This window comes from Aplidium turbinatum, chromosome 1 (genome assembly GCF_918807975.1).
Source record: "Aplidium turbinatum chromosome 1, kaAplTurb1.1, whole genome shotgun sequence".
Lineage (NCBI taxonomy): Eukaryota > Metazoa > Chordata > Ascidiacea > Aplousobranchia > Polyclinidae > Aplidium > Aplidium turbinatum.
The window spans coordinates 62,863,582-62,885,005 of record NC_137472.1 but is presented as its reverse complement, the minus strand read 5'-3'; the positions used below and the strand labels follow the sequence as shown (position 1 = coordinate 62,885,005).

At 35.9% G+C, this 21,424-nt stretch overlaps 3 protein-coding genes across 10 annotated transcripts in view; all 3 read left to right on the top strand.

Moving 5' to 3' along the window:
• Nucleotides 1-3,318, top strand: part of LOC145786235 (uncharacterized) — a 370,479-nt gene extending 367,161 nt beyond the window's left edge. The window contains exon 12 of the mRNA XM_082598227.1: nt 3,246-3,318. The gene's annotated coding sequence lies outside the window, so the exon portion shown is untranslated. The remainder of the gene's footprint in view (nt 1-3,245) is intronic.
• The window catches only part of LOC145774829 (uncharacterized), a 395,287-nt gene that overhangs the window by 227,137 nt on the left and 146,726 nt on the right, over nt 1-21,424 (top strand). The window contains exons 7-9 of one of the 8 annotated variants that reach the window (XM_082589764.1): nt 1,891-2,156; nt 2,383-2,565; nt 2,905-3,303. The exons of 5 other annotated variants lie outside the window; for them this stretch is intronic. In XM_082589764.1, coding sequence (XP_082445890.1) covers nt 1,891-2,156; nt 2,383-2,565; nt 2,905-2,964 — 509 coding nt within the window. In that variant the 3' untranslated portion in view covers nt 2,965-3,303. Of the gene's footprint in view, nt 1-1,890; nt 2,157-2,382; nt 2,566-2,901; nt 3,304-21,424 lie in introns of those variants that run through there. 2 more of the 8 variants (XM_082589091.1, XM_082590496.1) reach the window with 2 other exon arrangements.
• On the top strand, nt 14,650-21,411 carry LOC145777546 (uncharacterized). Its single transcript, XM_082588957.1, has 6 exons — nt 14,650-14,825; nt 19,046-19,178; nt 19,553-19,734; nt 20,398-20,542; nt 20,832-20,966; nt 21,373-21,411. Exons 1-6 carry the CDS (start codon nt 14,650-14,652, stop codon nt 21,409-21,411), a joined length of 810 nt encoding a protein of 269 aa, XP_082445083.1.

The following is a 21,424-nucleotide window of genomic DNA, read 5'->3' as shown; positions in this document are numbered from 1 at the left end:
CCGCGTATTGTTTTGGAAGTAATGTGCTTTTTTTTAAATGTCTTGGTTTAGCCCCCGAAAAGCACAGGATACCAGAATAAGGATTTAATGCTTTTTATCTGGCTACGAGTTTCATTTAACATGAGGAGGGAGGGAGAAGAGAAAGAGGAAAATTGTTCCCCCTGAAATATTTTAATTAGAAATTTCAAACTCTCTTACAGCATCATATGACAGTTTAACTACTAATTTATGGTGAAAGTACTCTGTAAATGCCCAATTTTAAGGTATATTTGTCATAATGTTGTGGGAGAATGCCCCCAGACCCCCCTGTAGATGTTCTATACTCTATGTTCTCTACTTTCAGTGACTTGTTGCCGGACTCACTTTTATGTACAAAAATACTTATTTGCCCCTTCTCCCCCGAAATTTTGTACCAGCCACTCCCTCTGCCGGTAGATTATAGTGTGAGGGTTACATTGTCTTGAGTAGAAATTTTTTATGATGTATATTTTTATGAACAACAACATTAAAAGCATTCAATAACCTGCATAGTTACAACTTGTCGCCATTTTATTCAAGTAAAGTTAATTTAAACGTAAGTGGAAGCTTTTTGTTAAATTGTTCTTTTGCATTTTTGAAGTTTCTTGGAAACCTTTGCAATTTTTAGAAATCTAAAATGGAATATTTATAAAAAAAATGTTTAGAAATTATTGAATCTGAAGTAATTTCATCAGAAAATCCAAACAATCAATTCACCTGGCACAAACTACCTAAATTTCTCGTTGATTACTGTTTTTTCTGGGAAACACTGCGCAGAAAACTCCCGCGCAAAGCTGCAGACGACAATTTGTGTTGGTTATGAACAAAGTTGCCAAACTTTCAGTTTTCTGAATAAATCAGTTTCAAGAATAAATTCGCATTTTTTGAAGCATGAGCGTATTTTTTTTTAAATTACAAGTTTGTTGTATTTTTTGTTTTATTTTTCACAAAATATGATTTCATTTTGCTTTTTTTTCTAGTAGTTTAGTTTTTAAATTTTATTCTGCGGTTTGTTGCTTCAATTACGTTTTAAAATAAAATTTATTTGGCAACGCTGCACAAAAACTCCCGCCCAAATCAGCAGGCGACAGTCATTTTGTTTTTAGTCGTTGAAGAAGAAGCATGAAGGATATAGTTGGTGCCAGCTTTCAATTCTGTCATCATTCTACTTAGTTTCACCAGAGAAATGTTTTAAAGTTTGTTTCTGTCCTTGTCTTCTAAGTTTGGAACAAAAAGCAACAGCTTGGATTAAGTTTCAGCAAGAAATGACTGGGACAATTTCTTGATCAAGTTGTAAAGTCGCTTCAAAGATTTATCTAAAAAGAAATGAAAGTTTATTTCAATTTGCAAGCTTTGGTTAGTTTCATGTTTTAGCAAAAGTTTAGTTTCTAACTGCAAAGCTAGCCTAAGACTGCCCAGGTTATTTTTCAAATTGTGATTTTGACTTAAACCTAAAAAGTTTTGTTTAAAGGCTGTGGCTATTTTTCCCAAGTAGTGATGCCAGATAAGTATTGTCGAAAACTGCTCGAAAACTTCAAAGACATTGATAATAAAACTTTGTAATTTGGAAAATTTGAAAGTCTTTGATGGAAAGAACAATTTTAAATTTTGCTCTAACCTCAATCTTATTTTCAACTCTGGCAACACTTGCAACGAAACAATGCTTTTTGATCGTAACCATGGCAAATAACCACTTTGTTCAAAATAATTGTTTATATTTTGTTTGCCAGGTAAATAAATTAATGTTTTATTCTTATGTAAACAACTTGGATTCAATGTTTGATTATTTTATGGTTAAAACCAAACTGTGGTTTTAGATTAGAACCTGGTTAGCCGAGCTAATATTGATTGATATTATTCCTGCATTATTAGATCACAAAGATGGTCGCTCCATCATCGCCATCAGCAGAATCCTGAGGGAAGGCAACGACGAGGATGTGACCGTGGCCGCAGGACGTCATTTTGATGGAGGGAGGATAAACATGAAATCCTCCGACACTCAGAATGACTTCCATGCGGTGACGTCATTCCTCAAATCGATGCCAGGGCGGATTGGAATGCTTAATCTGCTCGGATGCAAAATGAATTCCAACCAATTCCGTCCATGGAAGGAAGCGATCAAATCGATGCCTGGATCCGTAAGTCATGTTTAACTTTTATAACCAACGTTTAATTACATTGATCCATGGTTGCATTAACATCAGTTGTTACGTTGATTCAACGATACTTTACATTGTTTTATCGTCTGAGTCCAAATCAGTTTCCAATTTTAATTATTTAAGTTTTGTTAAACTTTCACAAATAAACAAAACGTCACAAACAACAACATTATTTAATTGTTGCATCATAATTATTTGTGTTTAGATTGTTGGGATGAATCTCTTTGACAACCTCCTATCCGTCAATGACGTCATCGAGGTAATATTCAAAGTTGAGGAGGAAGTTTGGATGTTTCATTGCCTCGATGATGGTGATGGGAGGTGGAGAGTTGCGAACATGATGGAACGATCTATGTTGAAGGAAGCTCTGGATGGGTCGGACAATAAGGTGAAAGTTACGTTGTATCAACGTTATCTAACATAACATGTAGAGTACATTACATTGTATCAACGTTATCTAACGTCACATCTACCAAACTCTAACCTCGAATTGTTGATAATATTTTGCTTCTGGTAATTGTAGCCTAGCTAGCCTATGGTAGCCTACAATCACCAAGGTTTGTTATTCTATCGTTGATTCTACGTCAATAAACATCAACGTGAAGTATTTGCATCAACATTACATTGATTCAACGACGTTCCATCAATACACAGTTGGAAGGATCCAAAGTATTCCAAGTTGTGGAAACTTCTTTAATTTAATTATTCGCTTCGTCTTTTACAGAAGTTGAAGATCATGGTTGGATACCTCGGTGACGTCATCACCCACAAGGATCGAGATGATTGAAAGATTTTGTTGTTTATTTATTTGATGTTGTTTTATGTTAATTTAATGTTATCCGTTCTTTGTTTATTACATGACAACGACCAAGTATCAACGATAGACGACGTTGTATCAACGTAAACTTCAACGTTGTGATAATGAAATTGTTGCCAGGAAAATGTTGGGGGGCCACCTCTCTTCAACGACATCTAGTGTTGCAAATTATTAATTTTATTTAAAAATTTCAATAAAAAATTCAAATCAATTTATTAGTTCACAGTGTTGCCAGGTGAGTCAATTGTAAGGTGTTGCCAGATTAGACTTTTTCAAAATTTAATAAAGGTTTCAAGTCAGGAATCTGAAAGTAGCTGTCGAGATGAGCTTTGATTGCAGGTAACGTCAAATCAGTTTGTTAACAAGTCGATAGAATAAATAATTTTAAAGTAAGTGTTGAGTTAGTGAGTTAACTTTAAAGTAAATAAGTTTAGAGTGTTGCCAGATTAAGTTGTTTTTTCTAATCCAAATATATACAGTTTAAGTTTATACTGGAGGAAAAAATGTTTAATCGTAATTTCTGTAACGAAACGCATAACGCAAGATTGTTGAACTAATAATAATAACAATATTTATATAGCGCCACAGTCAAACTATGCTCCTGGGCGCTGTACATGACAATGGTGATAATTAATACGGTACTTTCAGTCATAATGTTCAGTGAAATAGAACGTTTATACAAGCGAGCTTTGAACTATAGGCTAAATACCCATTGTCGGGCATCTTTAGTGTTGCAGGATGTTTTTAAATAAAAGTAGTGTTTATTATATTCGCCTTCGATTTAAAATAATAAGAAATCAACAATATTGCAACCTGCTAGAAATTTTCCTCAGTCACGAAGCAAAACTCACTGATCTGGCAACACCAGAGAATTATTAGACATTTTTAAGGATTCACTGTAATCTCATCGTGGTAATTTCATCACATGGTAATTACATTGTCATCGCATTGTAATTACATCGCAAGACACCACATCGTCAGTAATTTAATCGTCTTCGTCCACCCATTTTTTTTTAAAGTGAAAAGGCGGATGATAAAGTAAATGATACCCATTAAAGTTCAAAGTTGTTGTAATGAGCAAATTAAAATGAAGTAACCATATTAAAAATATCTGAGACAGTTGCTTTTTAATCAAAACGACAAGTTATGTGCAATTCTGGAGTTACGGGAACTTGGGCTGCTACATTTCTAGCATTTCGTATATTCCTTTTTAAGCACTGAGGTGTTGGTAGCTTGCCTGCAACTGCTTGGGATACTCCGACGTACGCATTTGTTGCAATGCAATGTGTTCCTTCTTGAGTTGTCATTGCTTTTTCTTTAGTTGAGTTTAGGGTTAGGCCTACCATATTTGAAAAAGCAAAATTCCGGACAGTGCATGACTATTTTCATGAAACCATATTATTATATGCGCTACCGAAATGCTAAAGCTGCAAACGTTGTACGACACTCATGCTAAAGCGCCAGCTACCGAAATGAAAAGTATTGTCTTCTGTCACGAGCAGAATCTCACACCAGGCAGGATAAGCACTCTCTAAATAGCCTATAGCTACGGACCGTCACTGAAAAAAATCTCAACTTCAGAGTGGAAAATAATAATGAGAATTAGGTTGTGCCGAAAAAGGAAGAACAGCAATTACATGCTTAAAACAAATTAAAGACACGCTTGTAAGTCAAATCACTACAAATTTACTCTTCTGACCATGCATATTTTTCTGAAGATCTAATTCTCTTCAATAGGGCCTTGTGTGATTTCAAAAATGAGAAAAATTCACTATAGCACATATCTTTGAAATTATATTGAAGAGTCAATATGCCTTTCATAGTCGCAACGCTCAACTTGTTTCTTTCTTTAGTCCACTAACTTTGCATCAGTGAAAAGAGTCTCTCTACATTGGCATTGTGGGATGTAACAGCAAAGAAAAACTGTACAATCCCTTAAAATTTCTGAGTGGCATGTGATGTTCGTAAACTGATTGAAATATTTGCACCATTTCTTTATGCGTTGGCAATTTAAGTTTAAATCTTAGTGTTGTAGCCCAGTTTAAAGTTATGGATAAATTTTTAAAACGAAAAGAACATTGTAAAGAACATTGTAAAGATTCGGAATGTGAAGCCCAGCAGCATGTTTTGTCCAAAAAGAAGAAGAGGATATATAGCATTACTTAGCTAGAATAGCTTACGAAGACACAAGAAGGAGTATATTAAGCTTGGCTATATTGAATGTCAGTGGCGGCTCGTGGCCTTTGGTGATGGGGGTGCTGCAAATGTTGATGCTAAGTATGACATCATAATGTGACACGAACAGTCGAGCGCCGAAGGCGCGAGCTTCCTAGGGGGGTCTGGGGGCATGCCCCCCCAGAAAATTTTGCACTTTTATATGCTCTAAAATGCCATTGCTGGTGTTTTCAGGAAAAAAAATAAAAATTTTGAGCAGTTGAAAATGTGGACTTTTAGAACTTTGAAACAAAAAAAATTGCTTTTTCTGAAAGGTTGGTACAAAACAGGAAATCTGAAGTAGGCCTAATAGATGGGAACATTTTGCTCATAATATGAATATCAATCAATCATTTTATTTTTTGTCAATAATACGTCCGGGACGAAAAAGATAGGCTACTACTAACTACAATAGTCGATATAGAACTACCAGCACGTTAATGAATGGGAAAAGGTGGCAAAACCTTGAAAGGTTTAAAACGTTCCTGAATAGAAAATCATGTAGTAGGCTATGTCTGACTGTAGTTAGCACGGCCACAAAACCCAAAAAGCAAAAAATAAAACAAAAACAAGCACAAATGTAGTAATGAATGACAGCCTAATGAAAAGTTTCTCGGCAGCCGATTTGTAGCAAGAATTGACAGCGATAGACACCGTGTTTCGCATGAGGCTGGGCTCGTCAGTATCGCACCACTATGATATTCGACCACCGCTTTACCAGTCAGTTTAACTCTTATCTTTGTGGAAACAAAGAAAGAGCCAACAAAACCAGCAGGCGCCAGGGCACAGGACATGTGAAGAGAGGGGCGTTCTTCCCGGCTATCAGCACAAGGCTGAGCACTCGCTAGTACAGCGAGCAGCTGCGATTCGCTAACCATAACGGTGTAGCTTCCACGCAAGCCATTCAGACTTTCCAATCAACAATATGTTTCTCGGCAGCCGATTTGTAGCAAGAATTGACAGCAATAGACACCGCGTTTCGCCCATGAGGCTGGGCTCGTCAGTATCGCACCACTAATTCTGCCACAATGAAAAGTGTTGTGGATTGAATTTGTCAGTTCCAAGATTGATGTGGATGAGCACTGAGCAGTAATCATAATAATAATAGGATGGAGAAAGAAAGCCGCACATAAAAGAAACCCATCCTCACTCCTCAGGCAAAAGCTCGTTTCGATGTGGCCCAGGAGAGCAGGTGTTGAGTTCTTTCTATGGTCAGACTGCACATCACACAGTAACCTATGATGATTAAGGTTTGAGATCCAGTTTAAGTTATTGTTTCTTGTCCTGGTGGGTGAAGATGGAATGGATGAGCTGCTGGTAGATAAGATGATGATGTCCTGATGGTGTTGATGAAGCTCTCATCCCCTTTTGCGACGTGTCGTGTTGATTATGGAGTGTTGCGTTTGCTGTTAATATCTACAAACATAAAAGTACAGCACAAGCAATCGATATTATTGTTAGGTAGGCCCAATCTTTTGTAAATTATTTTGGATTTCCACTAAAATCTTCACAAGAATGCAAGAAAGTCTTTCTACGTTGTCTTTCTATTGCGTGTCCGTTTTGTTTGCTTAAATGTTGTTTTAGATTGTGGACAAAAAGTGACTTTGTATCACTCTTTCTAATTGAAGAAGGAAATTCGTTCCATGTTTTCGCACCTGTGAATTCTATTGAATGCTGAGTTACAAGCGTTTTTGAGAAGTATGGAATGTTTAGAGAATCATTATCATGGTTTCTTGTACACAGGCAGTGAACCTCTTTGACACATTTAAAACGGTTGGAGAAACAATCTGGTAGTAAATTGTTGTGAAATTTAACACAAAAACACTAATTTCCAGTTTGAACAATTGCTCAATTGATATCGGGATCTTGCTACAACTATCATTGTTGGGACAAAAAATACGATGAATTCAAAGCAGATTTTTCTCCTAATTTACAAGTAAAAAGGAAGTGTCCAACAGGAGAGTGACAATCTAGCCTATATAATATATATACATTGGTTAAAATTATTTGCGATATCATATATATAATATACATATAAGCACTGTTTTGTAAATAGTTACCAGTTTTAACAAATAAGATAGGCATAGGCTATTATAGGCCTAACCCAAAACATAAAAAGATTAATTAATCAGTACGATACTTAACTTTAGGATGTCTTCTGAACATTTGATTATGTGTGTCTGTGAATAAATAAATACAAAACTGTTGCCATTGATTGTTCAGACATTTCTTTTCCCAAATTGGTGTTTTGCATCGTTGACGAGTTGAACACTCCGTTTAGTGAGGGACTCAGTCAAGGCTATGGATGATCCAGCAAAGTTTTTCTTTCGCTGAAATACAAGATTTCTTGTGGTTTGTCTGACAAATTATTTTATGATGGGTTATTTTATTACTATGAATAACAAATAAACAAAAGACACAAAGTTCCTACAGTGCATGCTGCACATGCACTATGCAGGCTATAACTAGGGTGCATACTAAGGTAAACAGTGGGATAAACTACAAAACATAAGTTACTTACAAATAAACTGCTCCATGTCAACTGGAACCAAGCTTATTTATAGACAAACTCCATTCTTTTCTCTGTTGAAATGACGGCAAGAGCATTTAATGATTGGAGCCTTTCTTGATTGATGGTACTCCTCAGAAAAGTTTTGATTCTTTTTAATGTCGAAAAGCAGCGTTCAGGCTCTGCTGTGGTCATAGGAATAATTAGGAGGATTTTTAACAGTTTGGAAATTTCACTGAGAGCATCTCTGAATAAATGTCAACAATTCAAATAACGCGGAATATTCATGCATGTCCAATCTGCTGTAGAATACTGCAAGTTCAGTTTCAAACTTTTCTTTTTCTATGATGGGATATGCTTCAACAGTTACTGCCACCTCATGTATGGGCAGTTTATTCTTAAAGCTATTGAAGCTTGTCTTGTTGAACAATTTTGCAGTTACTAATTGTTTGGTGAAGCAATATCTAGCCATTATGTCAACACATATGCAGTCACACACCTCCTTCGCTTCAGCCATAAGTGTTTTTGAAGAATTCTCACAGTACGGTATTTTAGAGTTTCTTATCACGGAAATTGCACTTTTAAAATTGCTTATATATTCATGTAGCCTACTTTGAACACATCAATATCTCGAGATTGCATTTGGTTGAAAATCACTTCAACATGAGACATTATTTGATAAAAAAGCTGCAACCAAAAGAGGAATTTTTTGTTGGTAAGGTAATGCAAAATGCCTGTTGCTTCTGAAATGGTATGATCAGTAGTTGATGTAGACTGTAGTGTATATCATCAAGGCAGGATTTTAAGGGTTCCAAATGTTCATGAACTTTATTAACTGTTCGTATACGAAAGTTCACATTGACAGCACCACGTTGCAGCCTCCCATGTCATAACCTATCCTTCTACCAGTCTACAACTTGCTGCAAAAGTAGCCTAGCACTCATAAACCACCAACACACAGCCTGAAAATAACAATGCGATGTGAAATTAATGTAAATATGGCAGACCCTGCTCAGCAAAATGCTGATAAAAAATCCTAGCCGATTAAGAAGTTGCGTTGTTCTTACAGTTACACCCCTAGATATTTGACCTTAACTTATTATCGCAAGTAAACAAAGAACCTAGTTTAAATTTAATTAAGTAAAAACAATAATGTAATGATAACCTAGTCTAAGCTCAATCAAGATAACCTAGTCTAAGCTTTATCTTTTTGTGCAGAAAGCAAAGCATATTAGTCTAACCATGTAACAGCATCAGTCACAGCCACCTAACATTGTGCTTGAAAACGATGAAGTATACTTGCAACAATAGCTAGCCTGACCGGCAACTGCAAAATTTGCAGTTCGGTATCGTGGAGTTTTAAAGCAACCTCAGCCAAAAATGACGTCACGATTCCTGTTTGTTCTTCTTTTATAAAATCACAACTGCAGAGCTTGCAGTTCAGAACTTCCAAATAAAAAACTTGAAAAATCATAATACTTTTTAAAATCCAGAAATTATGAAACTTCTAGTCGATAGGATCTATAGAGAAAATGAAAAAAAACGTAAAATTAATAAAAAAAAAAAATTCTGAAATGTGCAGGGGGTGCTGCAGTTCTGCAGTTTCTATAGACGAGCCGCCACTGTTGAATGTCCTTCTGATGTTACTAAGCCTCACAAATAACTCCGAGAATTGATGACTTATATGCAATAAGAAGCAATCCCATCCGTCCCATTGATGTTGTCAGTTTTTTTTAAATAACAAAAAAATTCGGTTTTATTCATTTTTACCTTTGTATTAGGGGTCCGCAAATAAACAGATTCACAAATAGTGGTCTGTGGCCCAAAAAAGTTTGGGAAACCCTGCTCTATGGTATTGGCATTTAGCAACTGTTTCTTCATGTGTTTGAATGGGCTCATCTTCAAATCCTTCTTGAGAACTGTTAACATGGTTCCATAGGCCAAGTTTGCCTCCTTTGCCAATTTTTGAATTGGATCTCTTGTAGCGTTACTTATTGATGACCCTGTAGTTGTTAGCAGTAGTCAGTGTTGGGCGAGATAACTCATTTTTCAGTTAAGCGATAACGATAATCGATAAACGTAAAATGCCTAAAGCGATAACAATATAAACGATAAATCAAAAAAAAGTTAAGCGATAAACGATAAATTATCGGCGATAATGTCCGATAACGATTTTTTTTCTTGATTAGCGCTGCCCAATCCCATGCAGCACGAATTGTTTTCATCAACATGACGAAAAATCGAACATAATATACTGTAGTGTAAAGGGACAAAACTTTTTGTAAGTTATGCATAAATAGAATCGCAACAGCGGCAGTAGGTATCGAATCTTCAACCTCTTGATCCAGAATCAAACCACTGAGGTAACCGCCGTGCTTATAATTATACCTTCAGATACCAGTTGGATGCTTTTATCAATTGAGTTACACTGCCGCTTACGTGCATTAGGCAAAATAATTAAATCAAATGAAAATAGCCTACCATAAAAAGTTCCAAACTTTGTATTTTGCTTTCTGCTTAAAAGGCTGTTTACAGCAAAGTCAGCAATAATTGAAAAAATTCCAACAAACGCAAAATGCTTGAAAATTTATCAGTAATCTTAAGCGTTATTGGAACCGGTAGTAAAAATATGCATACTGTGAAATCCATCAAGCTTGTCAAATTAGTCGTGTTTGTTTAAGAACAAAAACATAATTATCGTAATTTACTGTACTGATAATTTCAGATAATTTTTTTTGTTTTCTTGTGAACATCATCATTAAAGCAATGGCAGAACGTTAAGTTGTTGAGATAAGAATTACAATATAGGCACTGTATTAGTGGAAATAAAAATATTTGATTGAGGTAGGCTATGTCGCATAGGTAGGCTACAGTAAATGAGAAAGGTTATACTGTATTTAGGATAATTTTACCACGCAACTCGATGCGCCTATTGTCATGCAAAAACCACTACAAGATGCAAAAAATGTGATGTCGGTCTGCATGTCAAATGCTTCAAGCAATATCATATTCCGCAATGACTTGTTTCAGTGATGTGTTACTTTGCTAATTTTCATCTTCATATTTTTTGAACTTTCATTTCAATAAAATGCTTGATGACAATAATGACATGAACAAGACATTTCCCATTTTTATCACTTTGAGCGATAAGTAAAACGTAATAACGATTAAGCATTCATTACGCACAAGAAACTTGTGAAATTTGATAACGGATTTGCTTAACGTCCTATATATAGGACGGCTTTTTTCTCAAAAAGTACAAACACAATTAGGAAAAAAGTAATTGTGATATGTTTTTTGGGTCATAATTAGGCAATATTTAAACTTTCCGAAAATTTTTTTAAAGTACTTTCACTTTCGGCACAAATGGGTTAACTTTTTAAGTTAAATGGCACTTACGCATTTGGTTATTATTTTTGGATTAAAGTTATATCGCCAAGCTAGAAAAAAGTCGATCTTACAGTCTATAACCGATCTTGTGTTGTTATTGTGTGTGAATTTGTCTTTTAAACTGAGTTTGTGACGTAACCGCACGTCTCAAGGCAAGTTTGTGCAATTTTAGTTAATCTACTCATCTAAAGATTTAATGCACTTAAAACAGTAAGTTTCATGTTTTGACGAGAGAGATTTTTTTTTTTTACGATAATTACTAAAAACTAACACTTCCAACAAGGAAAACACAAGAATAAAATAGTTGATCGTGAGGTGGCGCGAAAGACCATGTTTCCGATGTAAAATCGTCAGGTCGTCCAGTCTGTGCCACCTCATAAAATGATGACATTAAACCTGTTCAAAATGACACCAAGCTATACTTGCTGGTTCAATTCTGTCTTTTTAAAATCACAGAATTTTTAAGGACTAATGCGTAACTGTAGACTGTAAGTTAAAGCAATAAAATGTTTGCTACAATTTTCAAAAATCAATATCGGAAAGTAAAAGTTAAAATCCAATCCAAAATCAATAAAGTTAAAAATATCAAATAAACATATTTACTTTAGATTGTTACGACAACAATATTACTTTTCATGGTCTTTTCACTTGTGTCTTGATCCGAAATAAAATTTATCGGCGATTATCGGCGATAATCAAATATTGCCTTTGGCGATAACGATAAGTGATAACTGAAAAAAGAATTGAGCGATAACGATGGGCGATAAAAATTATCGCCGATAATTATCATCGCCGATAATGCCCATCACTACATTGACGTTTTTGTTTGTGTGGTTTTGGCTTACAATCATGGAAAATTGATAGACAGCAAAGTAATTGGGTTGAAATACACTAATCAATCCCAATTAGCCTACTTTGTTGTCTAGCCATTGTCTGTGATATTATAGTTATGTAGAAAACGAAACTTGTGCAGTACGTCACGTAATAACGTGAAACCTTTTTTTCAACGTGATTTAGCAAAAATCGCGAGATTATGGAAACAAATAGAGCGAGTTTTCTATTATTCAGATATGTCCTGCACACACAAAACGTAGTTGAATCTTTATGGTAATACTGGTAATCTGACATGTGAAGTAAATAGAGCTATCACATTGTGTTTACATCATTTAGGTCAGTGCTTCCCAAATGGTGGGTCGCAAAGCATTTCTCAATGTTACTGAATGTTAAAATTTTTTCTAAAAAATACTGACGTTGCTATGGATCTCACAAGCCGCGGTTTGGTCTTGAACAGTAGGCTATATTTCGCCATCACTAATCTTCACTTCATTTGTTGACTTTTCATGAATTGTGCACCCTATTTTCTATTAGGTTCGGAAATTATTGCATTAACATTACGTAACAATTATGCAACAATGTAACAAATACGTAACAATTAGATGTGTTGTGTCGCATTAACTATGTCCTTACGTGCGCTAGTAGTAAAGATGTCATATCTCATTGTGGGTCGCAAAATAAAACTTGCATCAAAAGTGGGTCGCAAACCGAAAAAGGTCGGGAAGCACTGATTTAGGTAATGTTTTTTTTTTTTAATAAATTGTAGAAATTCTGTAGGAAAATCAATGTCATAAGATCATAAAAATACAAAAAATAAAGTAAGGTTGATAAAAAATAGCCTATAATTTCACATCAAAAGCCATTCATAGCTATATCCAGTGGTGAAAATGTGATGAACAAAACAGTGACAAAAAGTAAAAATGATCATCGAGTTTGGTATCTGCCTACCACCTAAAAACACAGTGCAAAGTATCAACCTTGAATTAATAAAAACTCATAGCCTACTATATATCGCTAATTAGGCTACACTGATTGAAGTTTCACGATGGATTTTCTCATGTTCTAAATTTATTTTTACGCAAGCATGAACACCTGAAAGTTGGTCTTCACCCATTTCTTTGTTCGAAGGAAGACTACATTTTATGTTTTGCAAACACTGCTGGTATGAGAATGTAATTTCGAATAAAACGATATGATACAAGGCTCTCTGTAACGACAGCACAAAAAAACTCTATCAAAGACAACAATTTGCGTAATAGATCTACCAATACATGAACAAAGAACACGTTTGTGGAAGTTTTTATAGCTACATATAAGCCTTCAAATCTAATTTTATAATTTAATTTTATAAGCCTTCAAATTTAATCAGGCACATTTAGGGCAACTTTTGCTCATTTCATAGAATTTTGATTTATAGCCTAGCCCTAGGCTAAATTGGTTTTACATGTCTTTCGTACTGTAACGTATTGCAATAGATATTTGTTGGATCGAAATTCTACTGTTTTCAATAATTTATATGTGATCATTTGGTGGTGGATAACTATTTCTCGAGTCTCTAAAAATAAATGGTAGAGCGTATTCTTTTTTATAAACAACTGCGTGCTCACTAGCTGGTATGTTATAGCACAAGACATGGTTGGGCATTGTGCGATTTTTCAATGCAATGCTATGAAAAAGGAATAACATCTTCTATTGTCCACCTAATAAGAAAATCGTTTCTGTTTTATATTGGTGTCACGTCTTGAAACGTTAAATAGGGCTATCATATGTCCTCTTTTAGGAGGATTTGTCCTCTTTTTTGATAAAAAATGAATTGTCCTCCGAGGACATTTGAAAATGCTCAAACGTCCTCTTTTTTGCATTGCTATCATTTTCAGCATGGTTTTATTTTTATGTGACATTGGTGAAAGCTAAATAAGGCTAAGCAACGATACCAAAAAGGAAAAGTATGTTTTCTGTGAACTGTGGCAGAAGTAGGCTATCTTTAGTATCCTTGTTTAAGAAAAGTGTTTATTAACTTTGAGGTTGACGGTTAACCGTACATTGCTTGCTGTGGATATGGTGGATACAATTATTTCTGAGGCAAACGAAGGCAGTGTTACTGATTGATTCTTGTGTTGCCTATTTGGATGAATAGACCACTAATTTCATTTTCCGAGTTCACATCCTTTGATTGAATGCTTATTGCTTATGTTGTCTTGCACCAAAGAATAGGATAACGCTTTTCAGCGGTGTGTGAAAGTATCTGTCACAGAAAAATGTTGGCATTGATAATGTTAAACCGTCCGATCTATACCAAAGCTAGTGCAAAGGTGTCTTAAACGTGATTTAAAGCTTAAGCTTGCATTCGCTTTGTTTAAAATTCAGCGTGGTCCAACTTCTTTTCATCGCGGGCCAAAGACTTTTTTTTATCTTGCGGGCCAATGTTTTTAAATAGCGATTCATAGGTTTATTGCTGGCAAATTATACGTAGCCTATGGCATCTAATTAGGCCTACTACTCTCTAAAACCTCTACAGCTTGTTTCACCCTAAAAGGAGGATCATCTTTAACGTTATCAACTTTAGATTTTAATTTTAGACAATAGCGTTGGTATCCACGAGAATCGTAGATGTGGCCATGCGAACGCAAGCGTAAAGAGCTTCGTTTCCAAGTTGATTTCGATATTTGGCTTTAATATTGTTCATTGCTGGAAATGTACATTCGCAAATGTATGTACTTCCAAACATCGAGTGGCCTACAGGTTCAGAACAGCATCTTTTGAAAGAGGAAACTGCTCCTTTGACACTAACTTCCAAAAGGTTGCAGGACTTTCCATTTTCTTTGAGAGCAAAAACGGATCGTTCTGAAGTTCACATAATTGGAGTTGAAGCTCTGGGGGCTGTGTACTAACTCTCACGCCCATGGGAAATTTTTGAACAAAGTGGTATTTTTACGCATTACAAAGGATCATTCACAAAGATTTTTTGTCAATTACAATAAAAAAGAAACAAAAATTGAAGTAATATTGCTAGATTAAAGCAAAACTGACTATCAGTTCAAAGACCAAAAAAAAAACGGAACTCGCGGGCCAAGTTTGGCCCGCGGGCCTGCAGCTGGACCAGGCTGGTTTAAATGATGGCACATTAGAAAATGGATAGAATAGTTCAAATATTGCAGGACTATAGATTTTTTTAATGAATTGTTAAACATCGAGCAATTCTTCATCTGCAATAAGCTATGGCTCAAAATAAAAATGTAAAACGCATGTTTCTGTGGAGAAAATCAAATGAACAGCAAATGTTCATTGACTGAATCTGACAAATAAATATGTTATGTTTTTTATTTGTCATTTTTGCTACATAGGCGTATAATAATCTAAGAAGATGTAAAAATTGTTTAGACGTAAAAATCCACTGGCATTTTACGTGCTTACTAAACATGTCCTCTTTTTGCCTGATGAAAACATGGTACGCCTACGTTAAATCAATATAAAAAAGAAGTGATTTTCTGACTGGACTGCTTTAGCCATCAGCTCGGGACAAATGTAGGTCAAACAAAACAATGGATAATTCCGCAATAGTTTCTCTCCTTGCGCATGTTGATTCACGGAGCAATTATGAGCTTATCCCTTGTAAGCGAAAAGAAATCGATTTCATGCCTCGCCAAACGTAGGCCAAAAACAGCAAAAATTCACCAAAATCTTGAATTTACAAACAAACTACACAACTTTTGCTATCAAACTTTACATCATCAGATCCGCCTTGCAATTTTAGGAAAAGTCAAGAAAAAACAAGTGCATGGCATTACTGTGCTTCAAGTAATTAAAGGATATGTGAAGGGGGCCAGATCTGATTGCTTGTCGTTAGTGACATAGGCTGTACAGTCGCACGCTTCGCTGCTCACGCCCATTCCCGTTTTGAAAGCTCTGACAAAAACACGCGCGGAATGCTGATCAGACCGCAATGGGGCAAAATTTTATTGAAAATCGTTTATGGTAGCATGTTAAACACAAAGAACGTGGAAAATCGCCAAGTCAAGTTTTTCCTTTAGTATCCCTTTAAGTAAGACACTTTTCTAAACATTTCCGTTGTTTTACATCAGCCCAGGCTACACCTTATTAAAAACAAGTGTAATTTCTCTAAAAAGCGACCGAAATTTCCTAAAATTTTCTTAGAACATGTCCTCTTGTCGTTCCTGCTTGAATATTCAATTCTTACAATATTTACCTCGGCGTATCTCAATTGTTTTAATCTACTATTGAAGCCAAGTATTTTGAATGTTTAAACTTTAAATGAGCTTCTCAGTCTTTTCGAAAATAGACTAGGCCTACGTTACTTGCAAACAAGCAAAAAGTTAATTCCGTAATGATTTGCACTACGAATCGCCTTCGCGTTGGAATTTAAGTAATGTTTCAACAGGTGTGACGCTGCGTCGCTGAGCGAAGTCAGTTAGAACCACTGAAGCGTGACTGGAACGGACATAAAGCACGAAAGAAGCCACTTTCTCGTCTACTAATATAAAGTCTGTGGTTTAACTGATCAAACTTACTATGTTTTTTGTGTCTAATGAAAGGTAACGCCTAGAACGTCACACGCCCAGGGCGAAAGAGAAAATTGAATTGAGTCCTGTCTTTGTCATGAGTTAGCCTACCATGAGGGGTGGGGGGACAGGTTATACCTGGAACTGGTATATAAGTCCCCCCCACCCCCCTTGGTAACTCATGACAAAGACAGGACTCAATTCAATTTTCTCTTTTGCCCTGGGCGTGTGATGTTCTAGTCTTTTCCCTAATGAAAGGTCTATGGTAGGGTTGCCAGATTGGGCACTTTTACGCCCAGTTGGGCTACTTTTGATTTTTCCAGGCGCCAAAAATTCGCGTTGAGCGCGCTTTTTTGGCTGGCGCCCAATTGGGCTACTTTTTATAAAAAATACAATATAAATTTTTATGTAGGCTACGGTAAAAATTGCAGCATGTTTAGGATTTTTACCTGATTCGTAGTTATTTCATTGAATAGCAGGGTTTTAGGAGGCCTCCGTCAGGCAGGGTACCAATTTGGTATAAAGATGCCAATTTTCAAAAATGTGAATGTTTAAGCTTTAATATCCGGGAACTTTGGCAACCTGAGTGATCCAGGTTTCCATGAAAATGCAGTCGACATCAATATCAGTTCAGTTTGTTTTTATTTCTGACCTTCACAATGAAAAATAATATACACATAGCAGGGGTCTAGAAAAGGTAGAAGCGACAAAACACGGACGCTATAACGTGCACGATGCCAAAGCAGGACAATCAGACTTTGTAACAACCGATTTTTGTAGGGTCAATAACGGACCCTGCATCCAACAGCTGTGCCTTATTTTGCTCGACAGGAACGGCTACCATTTAGGCCTCAATTCATCACATCTGACTCAAGCTGACCAATGTTTATTCAAGTACACAAAAACACTTACTTGTAATCCACGCACACAAGCCAACCATCATCAGAAAGAAATTATTGAAAAATATGCCCGTCCACCAGTGTTGCCAGATTTAAAAAAAAAGAGCCCAAAAATGCGCCAAAGCAACTTAAAAGTAGCCCAATTTGCTGTCGTGACGTCGACGGTCGAGCAACGAAGGCGCAAGCTTTTTAGGGGGGGGGGGGGTTTGGGCATGCCCCCAGGAGTCATGGACAAAGCAACATCTTTGTCCATCATGCTGATTGTGTAGATACAAAATGCATACATTAATACAACATACAATAAGTACAATGTTCAATATTGAATCAAGCATTGTTCAATAGAAAAAAACTTAGACGAGCCAATGCTATACAGACTTCATACAAATTCCTATTTTCAAATTCAAGATACAAATGGTTCCATAGTAGATGCAAATGCATAGCATAAGCCCGTCAACTCAGATGAACTACCAAGAACTAACACCCAACAAAATTCTATCATCAACTGCTGAAACTTCATTTTCATATATAGAGCTGTCATGCTTCCGCATTGATGACCGGGAATCAAACAGCATTTTTCCAATTGTTGCAGCAAAGTTCTGATCCTCACAATCGCTGACAAAAGTTGAAGTCCGATACGATTTCGCAGTTTGGTTTTGATTGCAGAAACTCTCGAAAAGGCTCGCTCAACTAATGCATTGCTGATTGGTATGGTATAGGCTACAATGTTAGTGCCAGTTGAGCAACTTCTCTAAATTTATACTTCCCTGCAGCATTTCCAAACTAGTACACATTGGGACAAAAAGTACAAGAATCTATCATTGTTTTTTCATCATACAAGGAAGACCAGTTTACAATCAGTAAGTTTCTCCACTGACATTCATTTTTTCCCACATTTTATAGCTTAGACACCAATAAAAGCTTCAAAAATTATGGCACGGTACTAAACCAAGATCATAACTATAATTTCCAATATTCGATACAAGTGGAATTTCGCTCTCGCCACTCGCCAGTCAGTCCTTCCATTTTCCCGGATGAAAATGAATACAGCATTGCTGTAACAACAGTCAAAGCTGCTGATGGTCAGCGGTAAAATCAATCCTCATGCCGAATCAAAAAAATAACGTCATTTTTTCCGTAATAAACCGAAACTTTACCAACATTTTCAAAGGCTGGTCGGATTCTACCAATTATTCAAATCTGCCAACTCAAAATTCACTGTTAAACAACTTAAAATTCTGCCAAATTTAAGCGCCGTCTCGCGCCAAATAAGAGACTGAAAGTAGCCCAAAAAAGCGCAAGTTGCAAACCAACATTTTTTGGCGCCAAGCCCAACTACAAGTAGCCCAATTGCAGATAAATCGCCCAATCTGACAACACTGCCGTCCACCGCTCTAGTCGAAACGCAAAAGAAAATTTTCAATAAATGAAACACGAAGATTCAAAACTCATGCGGCTGGAGTTCACTGAAGCACGAAAGCAAAACAAGAACATTCAAAATAAAAAAGGGGTCGCATAAATCGTTTCTACAGACGTTAATATATGGCATGGTCGCAACACCTAAAATTTTTTACAAATTTAGAAAGATGAGAAAAAAAAGCTAGTGAATTTTTTTAACATTTATATGAATAAAAAAAAAAAAAAACGCACTAAGGAACATCATTCTAATTGCGCTTTGTTGAACTCAGATCTCCATCTTTGTGGCAACCATCCCGCGTGGTCGAGCTAGAGAGGGACAACTTTCAAGACGCTTTGGACGACAGTGAGTCCAGAAGGGAATTGCTCTTGAAAAAGTTGGCTGACGCTCAACAGACAATGGAGGTAATTATTGGAGAACAATCCTGTTTGTGTTTGATTGAAATGTTATGATGGAGAAAAAAATAAAAGACCATTTGTTTCGAAATCGAAACCACTCTATTGTTGCCATTTCATACACAATAATGAACCTTAATAGATCACAAGTTCACAGCAATTGATTCATTTCATGATGAAATAATAATACAAGTCCTTGAATCGATTTTAACAGCGGTTTGATTGTTTTTTCGATTTATACTTTATTTGTTCTATTGAGGTTGCAAACAGAAAACTTTTAGTTTTTGCGAGCTTTCAATTGACCTCTGACCTCATGCAATTAACGTAAAACATTTCAACCTCGGAATCAAAACTTAAAGTTAACCTGATGTTGTGGAGTTCAGATTCAGAACGAAAGACTCCGAGATGGAGAAATGGATGTGAACGAGTGCAAAGCCACCATCAGGCTGCTGCAACAAGTCCAACAAGAGCTTGAAACTAAGACACAATTCCTCCAGAAAGAAAGAGAAAGTTTCCTGGCAAAGTCCAAGCATGACGCGGAAGAAAAAGAAACGCAACGGAGAAAGTAAACTTTAAACTAACTGTATCAGCTTGGTAGTGGTGTTAATAGAAGACAGAAATGTAACTTTAATAGGTTTAACATGCAGGTATTTTATATTTAATGTACAAAAAGAAATACAACATAATTAAATTTGCAATTTAATTATGTTGTATGTTCTTTGGGTATGAAAAATAAAACATGTTAAACTCATTAAAGTTACTTTATTTTGTATGTCTGCGGTACAACAAAGCGAAATCTTTACCAAAGCTTTATCAGTATGAAGCTATTACAAATCTTTCGCCTTTACAAGATGTGCCTCGTGCATTAATTTGCTTTCTAAACTCATAATTTGTTTCATACAAAATTATATAGAATATAAGTTATAGTAGAATACAGAATAAGACAAAACATTTTGTTAAGCAACTCTTACAGTAGCCCAATCTTTTGCAAATAAATTGTGTTCTTACTGTTTAGACTTTCACTGCTAACTAATATGACGCTGATTTACTGGATGTTAAAAATTTATTGATGCTACAAAACAATGTCACTTTTGCAAAATGTACCAACCTTTCATTTACTGAGGGTTGTTGCTATACCGCTCTCACAAATTAGGTGAAGGCATAAGTTCTACAATTTGAGCTTTCAACTTGATACAGTGACGATAAGTGGCTCAATTTTTATTTACAGAATAGACGAACTGAATCGAGAATCGAACCGGCTCCGTTGCCAACTTGAGCTGATGCTGGCAGACAAACAACAACTCCACGTCACTCTTGAACATTTGCACAAATCAATTGCAGATTTCAAACAACAAGTAAAAGATATTGCGGAGGTTGGCAATTATTTCCAATATACGGCAGGGCGGTTAGGCTACAGTTGTTGTGCTTTAGTCCTATCTCCAACAGATTTATGCTCTGTGGTTGAGATTTAGATTTAAGTGGATGGGAAAGCAAGGAAGCCTATCTTGCTGTACACCTTCAGCCATAGGCTACCATTGTTAATGTTGAGGTAGATTTTTAACAGCAAGGTTTTCAATGTTGTTTCATTTCTTATTATTAGCTATTGGTTACGTACTTCACATACGCATCAACAAACGTGTATTAAGTTATTCAACTTCGCAGACTCAATCTACAACTAGTTCTGAACTGAACACGACCAAAGAGAGGTTGAAAGTTGCTAGACAACGAGGAGAATTGCTGGAAAAGGAAAAGAATCATGCCTTCTCGGAGTTGGAGAAGAACCGGAAGACACAACAAGTAAGTGTTTTTATCAAAGATTAAATAATTATGTGTTTATTAATTCCTATCTTATAAAAGAAGGATATGGTCATAATAGTGTCAAGAACACCGAATAGGTTATTGATTGAACCATAGGCATCCGAAGCCGAGCAACGTGATCAAGTTTAACATCTTCAAATTTATTACATTTACATAAACATAAAACTACGCAAAGTTTTATGTTGTTGCGTAGTTATATGCTTATGTAAATGTAATAAACTTGAAGATGTTAAACTTGATCACGTTGCTCGGCTTCGTATGCCTATGCTTCAACAAGACAAACTCTCTATCGAATAGGTTATTGATTGTCACACACACGGCTTTAAAGTTTTGATAGAATTTGTAAGTAGTTCACCAGTGAACAGTGGTTCTCGGTGCTTTCCAGGTCAGGAAATTGTTGCCATTATATTTCGTGTTTCTGTGAATGTTTTTCCGAA